Genomic DNA, 6,534 nt, shown 5'->3' with positions numbered 1-6,534 from the left:
GACGCAACGCCGCCCTGCGCGAGTGCGTCGCCACCATGGGCGCCGCGCACCAGCTCGACGCACGCATCAACGCCCTCGTCATCACGGACCAGCAGGACGAGATCCGACACCTGCGCGACGCCCTGCGCGACGCCCGCCGCACAGGGAAGGGCGAGGACCACCGCGACCGCGACCGCGACCGCGACCGCGAGCTGGAGGGCAGCACGGCGAGCGATGACAGCGGAGAGGACGCCGCCTTTGGCAGGGTCGGAGCAGAGGTTACCGTGTGCCTGGCGCGCGGCGAGGGCAGGGCGGAGAGGGACCGCTTGGCAAGGTCCAAGACGCGCCTTCTCGAGTCGTTTGAGCGCCGCCATTCGGAGTCGGTAGAGAGCATCGTGAGACGGAATTCACAGGCGTGCGTGGGGAGAGGGGACGGGCGCGAGGTGCTGGGAAAGCTTCCGTCGGAATGATGTGTACGATGCGAGGATCGCTACTGTAGGGCGCTATGCCAGTACTAACACGTTTTGATTATTGAGTTAACACACACATAAATTATGAGTCGCTCGCTAGAAGACAAACTGTACGCTTCTCCCTTGGCCGCGTGGCCTTCGCCGCGCTAGCCTTTAATGACGGCCACCGGCCGCAGCTTAAGGCACTTTCGCGAAATCCCGGCTTGGTCGCATGTGTCCACTACCGCGGATACGTCCTTGTAACTCTGCAAGCAAGACACAAAAAAAGAACAAGACAGCGCCAAAAAAACAAGCACACTGGGTTAGCAAAAGAAAACCGTTGCGGCTCTCGCTTCACACAGCACGAAAGAAAAAGAAAGAAACAGTTAACGCCTTCCTGTTACCTACCTCTGGCGCCTCCTCAGTGACCAGCTTTGGCGACGCGACGCGAATCGCAATCCCCTTGCCCTCCAAGTTGTTCAACACTTCTTCATAGTTAAGCTGACGCCGGCAAGCGGACCGGCTCTGCGCCCGCCCCGCCCCATGGCACGTCGACCCAAATGTCTCTTTCATCCCATGTTCGGTCCCAAGCAACACATAGCTGCACGTCCCCATCGTCCCTCCGATCAGCACGGGTTGCCCCGTCATCTGGTAGTCGCACGGCACTAGCGGATGGTGCGGCGGAAAAGCCCGCGTCGCCCCCTTACGATGCACCAGCAACTTCTTCACCTTCCCATCTACATTGTGCGTTTCCACTTTGGCAATGTTGTGGCTCACGTCGTAGATCACGTGCATGTCCAGCTCTGCCGGCGACTTTCCAAACACCTTTGCAAACGCCTGTCTCGCCAAGAACGTCATCGAGCTCCGGTTGACCCAGGCAAAATTCGCCGCCGCTGCCATCCCGGCCAAATAATCCTGCCCCTCCTTGCTCGCGATCCTCGCACACGCGAGCTGCCTATCATTCACCTCGATTCCATCCCTCGCCATCGCCTTTTCCATATGCTGCAAAGCATCCGTAGCCACCTGATGTCCTAAGCCCCTGCTCCCGGAATGGATCATGACGACGACTTGTCCCACAGTAGTGACGCCCATCGCCGCAGCCGCCGTTTCATCAAAGATCTCATCCACAATCTGTATCTCAGCGTAATGATTGCCGGCGCCCAGCGTGCCCAGCTGGCTCAAGCCGCGCTTCTTCGCACGTGCAGACACTTTGCACGGGTCTGCCTGGAGCATGCGGCCATTCTCCTCGCAGTGCTCCTTGTCCTCCGGCCAGGCATAGCCCTCACGCAGGGACCAATCCATACCGAGCTCCAGGGCGGCCTCGAGAGACTGGATGGTCGTCGGGATGATGCCTTTTGAACCAACGCCGACAGGGATGTGGTCGAAGAGCGTCTGGGCGAGCACATCCTTGACGGGCTGGACATCCTGCTCCATGAGATTGGTGCGCAGCAGACGGACGCCGCAGTTTATGTCAAAGCCCACACCACCCGGCGAGACAACGGCTTGCGGGTCGTCCATATCGAAGGCCGCGACGTTCCCGATGGCAAAGCCGTAGCCTGAATGGACGTCGGGCATGGCGATAGAGCGTGCGACGATTCCCGGGAGTGAGGAGACGTTGGCGATTTGCTTGACGGCGGGCAGAAAGCCGCCCGAGAGAGACGGGTTTTTGGCGGCGCGCTCAAGCTCGGCCTTGACCAGCGGGGCGAGGACTTCGTTCACGTAAAAGGTGCCTGGGGCAAGCATGTTGGGGACGAAGCCGATGGAGATGTCGTAACGGCATGGGGCAACAAGACGAAGGTAGGACAACTCTTCCTCGTAGGTGCGACGGCGCGGCTTGGGGGTAGGCTTTTCGACCTCCATGGCTTGAAGGAGGGGTGGGTTGACACACTGGAGGCAGGTGGTTTTCGGGTTGGTACCTGTAGTCGCTGCTCTACAAATGGACTTGCAACCCCTTGCCCGTGCAAATGCCAGCGCAGGGGGTTGGGTCGAGCGATTGCGATTGAGAGTCGTCGGACGTGGATCAAAATCAAAAACAAAAACAAAAAAAAAACAAGGCCTGCTTTATCGACCACGTGGACACGTACCCACGACTCACTATGTAAGTACTGTAATTCGGAAGGAGATGTCCAGCAAGGCCGTTTCTGAAAACGACGCTCATCCAGCAACTGCGCCCAGCGGCACCACAATCAACGGCACCACAATCAACGGCACCCTCACCTGCAACGCGTCCCCTGCTACCTCTCGCCACCCGCCCAAATCGCTCCAAGCGATCACCTTCGCCTCGACAAAGTGCCCCACCTCCACCTTCCTCAGCTGCGCGTCGGGGTAAACCTCGTCCACGACCAGCTCCGTCCTCATCTCCACCTCGCCCCGCCCCCCCACCGGCTGCTCCATCACGAGCGCCGCCCCGGCCTTCCCCGCCACGACCTCGCCCTTGACGCTGACGTGCTCGACCACACGCACGGCGACGCGCACGCCGTGCGCGCCCGGGACGCGGGCCGTCACGCCGATGGACACGGGCAGCGAGCTCTGCGCGACGCGCACGCCGAGCGACGCGGCGATCGCCGCGTCGTTCGGCAGCGACGTCGTGTTGAGCGCCGGCGCGGGCGGTTGTGCGACTATCTGGTGGCGCGCCTCGCGCCTGTCGGGAAGGTAGGCAAGGTGGGAAGGTTGCGCCGGGAGAGGCACGACTTGCGAGACGTAGATCGTGTGCGCCGGGTGGGCCGCGGCTCTGACTAGCGCGACGGCGAGCAGGCGGTAGCGAAGATGGACTAGGCTTTCGGGGCCGATGGACCAGGTGTGCGAGTGCGGGAGGGGGGGGAGCGCGGTGGCGAAGGAGTAGGACTCGGAGGAGGGGGACGTGGCGCGGCCGCGGAGCGGGATGCGGAACGGGTCAGGGCCGTCGCGGTGGAAGAGGTGCAGGGGGGTGTCGTTGTGGGAGAGCTCGCCGAGGAACCAGAGGGAAAGGTTCTCGAGGGCAGGATGGGGCGGGTGGAGGTGGAGCGTGCCGGTGAGGTCGGGGGTAACGGTTTGGAGAGTGAGCGTGAGCGTGAGATCGGGGGAGGAGGGCGTGTAGACGGGCGGGTAGTAGTGCGAAGGGGAGAGGCCGGGGATGGGGGCAGGGGGTGGGGAGTCCGTCGTGAAAAGGGTGAGGAGGGATGGTGGAATGGGGGCGATGGGGAGAATGGGACGGGGGACGAGTTGGTGGTGAAAGGGGGAGAGTCTGCAGTCTGTCTGTAGTCTTGGCGTTGCAATCGCAGCTCCTTCGCCGCTGCCCTGGGCGCACGGGGAACGATAAGACAGAACCTGAGATACATCCCCAGGCGCCTCTCATTGGACGAGCGATGCACTGGCGCACCACGTTGCATCGGCGCCACCCGCACGTATGACAGGCCCTTTACATAATATTTGCATGAGCATGTGAGAGGCGCCCGCAGCACACACCCCCTGTCAAACGTATTCTGTCCTCCACCGCTGCCTCCTCCGCCTTCACCTTGCCAGTGCAACAAGCTCATCCATCCCGACCACCTTCACCCCCTCCCCGGTCACAACGCCCACCACCCCCCTCCGCCCGTCCAGCACTACCCTCACCCTCCCCACTCTAAGCGTTGGCACCCCCTCCACCGCCCTCCCGTCCCCTACCACCAGCAACCCCTCCCTCTTCGCTACCCCCATCACCGCCTCCTTCAGGCCTACCCGCCCTTCCTTCCACCGCTTCACTGCTTCCGCCTTCGCTCCCGCGAACCTATTCTTTAACAGGCCCCTCACATCCGCGCCACGCAGCTTCCTCCGAACCTCTTCCCTCCCCTCCACCCGCCCCGCATGTATCACGAACAAAATCGCCCCCAGCCCTCCTCGCACATGCCCCACTACCCCCCGTGGTAGCCACCCCTTCCACATTCTGTAATACTCAGCCCCCTCCCTCCACCCCCCGCTCTCAAACACAATCCTTCTCATCGCCCTGCACATTCCCACAAACATCCCCTCCAACCGTCCCCCCATCATCCGAGCGCTAACCACCGCACTCCAAACCCCCATTCTCTCAAAACATTCTGGCTTGGCCGCGCCTGCCTCCACTTCAGCCAACCTATTCACGTCGTCGCAAAACCACTCCACATCTCGTATCAACTTCACTGTCACGTGCCTCGCCAGCGCCATCTGCAGTTTCCGTCTCGACAGCACCCCAGTCCACCTTTGCACCAGCTCAACCAGCTCTCTGGTCCTCTCTATTCCGTCTCTGCTACTCCACTTCTCCAGCCGCTTCGTCACCTGCACCCTCACCCTCCCCAGCACTTCTCCCAACCCGCGCCTTCCCACCACCGGTAACCACGGGTGTATCCACACGTGCAGCGGTACGTCGTCGTCCTTCCATTGTTCTACACTCCTAACCAACCGCGGCACCAAACTCTCTTCTGCAAACGCGTCCATCACGGCATCCGGCATCATATCTCGCAGTTCCCGCAGCACATCTGCCACCCACGCCCCCTCCACCGCGTCCCAATCCGCCCGCATCACCACCCGTCGCATCCGCGGCAGTATCAGCCGCGCACATAGCGCTATATACATCTCTTGCATCACCACCCCCCGTGCTAGTGCTAGTACCCTTCCTACGTGCTTCATCTCTCGAATTCGACCCTTCCTGCTCTGCGCCCCAGCCGACAAGCACTCAGCAACCTTGCCCTCCGCCCGACTATACACCACCTCCACGATCGCCTCTGTTAGACACTGTTGCGCTATATATCGAGCAGCCCCCTTTCCCACCCAGCGCGCTGCCTCGTCTAACGCTGCCTCAAACTCGTCGTTCGGGGTGTCGTACGCGCGCTGCAGCGTCGTCAGCCGTGAGCGCAGCTCGTTCAGGTAGGCCACCGCCTCGCCGGCGGCAAGGGACTCTGCAGACAGCTTTTCGCGCTCTGCTGAAGTCGTAGCGCGGATCAACTTTTCTGTCTCGCGACGGCGATGTGCGGCGTCAAGGGAGGAGCGCGCGTTGTCGGTTAGCAGGCGCAGGTTATAGGCGATTTCCGGCACGGCAAACAAAGGTTGCTTGCTCGCCTCAGGCAGCTCGCTATGTCCTTCTTTCCCGCCTTTCTCTTCCCCGACCGCAAGCCGGGGCTTCCGTACTCGCACTGTGACTCCCTCCGCACTCTTCTTCCACTTCTTTTTCCTCGGCTTCTCCGTCTCCTCATCTCTCCTTTTCGTCTCCTCTTCCTCAGGCTTCCATTCATCAAAATTACCAGCCCCCAGGCCCAGTCTGGTCGGCCTAGAGACCGACTGCAACGGCGCATGTATCCCATCCGCATGGACCCCGAGGCGGCCTGAAAACCCTTGCTTTGCGAGGATCTTAGAGCCAATTCCGCGCGTATGCCGCTCCCATTCTCCAGGCGGCGGCTCTGGAGCGGCGGGGAGGGATGGTGAAGACGGCGTGGCGCGGCGACGTTTGCGCGATTTGGAGCCGCCGAAATTTGAGGGGAGGCCAGACAAGGAGAGAGAGGGGGCCGAGGAGGACGAAGAGGAGGAGGAGGATGTGGCAGGGGAGGCGGGGGGGCGTGAACCCAGACCGCGTCGTGGGGGGGAGAGAGAGGACATGGTGTCCGGGAAGGGGGCGCCGCGGTCGGGCGGCACGTCGGCGAGGTGAACGTGGGCGACCGAGGGAGGGGCCCGGACGGAACGAAATTGAGCCATTTAGATTTTGCGCCGAAGCCGAATGGAGGCACTGAATTGCCAAACCGCGCAACGACGAAAATCACATCAGCCGAGTCTTTCTCGTTAACCACCCATCTATATATATCGGCTCTCATGAATGCTCCTTGTCAACGCCTCCCCCCTGCCATCGCAACAACCGCCAGTCTCACGGACACGGGTCTTGATAGTGCAGAGAGTTCAAAGCACCCCGCCGCTCCCCCTCTGCCCGACGTCCACAGCAGCCATGCTCACTGCATCACGCGCCTCTGAAATGGCAAATTTGTCTTCGCCCCGCTAGCCAGTCCCTCGCCGCCTGCACGAGTTTCTAAATCCTCAACGTCTGCGCTTTTTCCCGCCGGGAGCGTCTCCTCTTGTCGCGGAGCGTCGATACCTTGTGCTTCGTGTTGTAGAAGTGCTGGCATGGGGG

General features: G+C 61.7%; 2 protein-coding genes; both read right to left on the bottom strand.

Moving 5' to 3' along the window:
• Positions 1–278: 278 nt before the first annotated feature.
• CHC_T00005284001 (hypothetical protein) lies at positions 279–3,762 on the bottom strand. XM_005716605.1 is given in 5 exon segments: positions 279–595; positions 596–694; positions 837–2,358; positions 2,480–3,272; positions 3,456–3,762. The coding sequence occupies 4 exon segments, from the start codon at positions 3,760–3,762 to the stop codon at positions 596–598; spliced, it is 2,721 nt and encodes a 906-aa protein (XP_005716662.1). The 3' UTR covers positions 279–595.
• Positions 3,763–3,917: 155 nt separating this feature from the next.
• On the bottom strand, positions 3,918–6,107 carry CHC_T00010241001 (Tuftelin interacting protein 11, predicted). Its single transcript, XM_005716604.1, has one exon. It carries the CDS (start codon positions 6,105–6,107, stop codon positions 3,918–3,920), a length of 2,190 nt encoding a protein of 729 aa, XP_005716661.1.
• Between the last annotated feature and the right edge of the window lie 427 nt (positions 6,108–6,534).

This window comes from Chondrus crispus, genomic scaffold, assembly GCF_000350225.1.
Source record: "Chondrus crispus Stackhouse genomic scaffold, scaffold_279, whole genome shotgun sequence".
Classification (NCBI taxonomy): Eukaryota; Rhodophyta; class Florideophyceae; order Gigartinales; family Gigartinaceae; genus Chondrus; species Chondrus crispus.
The sequence above is the reverse complement of the archived record's forward strand: the minus strand, read 5'-3'. Positions and strand labels throughout refer to the sequence as shown.

Excerpts from the sequence above, each read along its gene's own strand:
- CHC_T00005284001 (XM_005716605.1), bottom strand. The coding sequence starts at position 3,762 with ATGAGAGGCGCCTGGGGATGTATCTCAGGTTCTGTCTTATCGTTCCCC. Across the intron at positions 3,273-3,455 it reads TCACGCTCACTCTCCAAACC|TCCTACTCCTTCGCCACCGC; the intron begins GTTACCCCCGAC and ends CCCTCCTCCGAG. Across the intron at positions 2,359-2,479 it reads TGGTCGATAAAGCAGGCCTT|AGCAGCGACTACAGGTACCA; the intron begins GTTTTTTTTTTG and ends GTCCATTTGTAG.
- CHC_T00010241001 (XM_005716604.1), bottom strand. The coding sequence starts at position 6,107 with ATGGCTCAATTTCGTTCCGTCCGGGCCCCTCCCTCGGTCGCCCACGTT.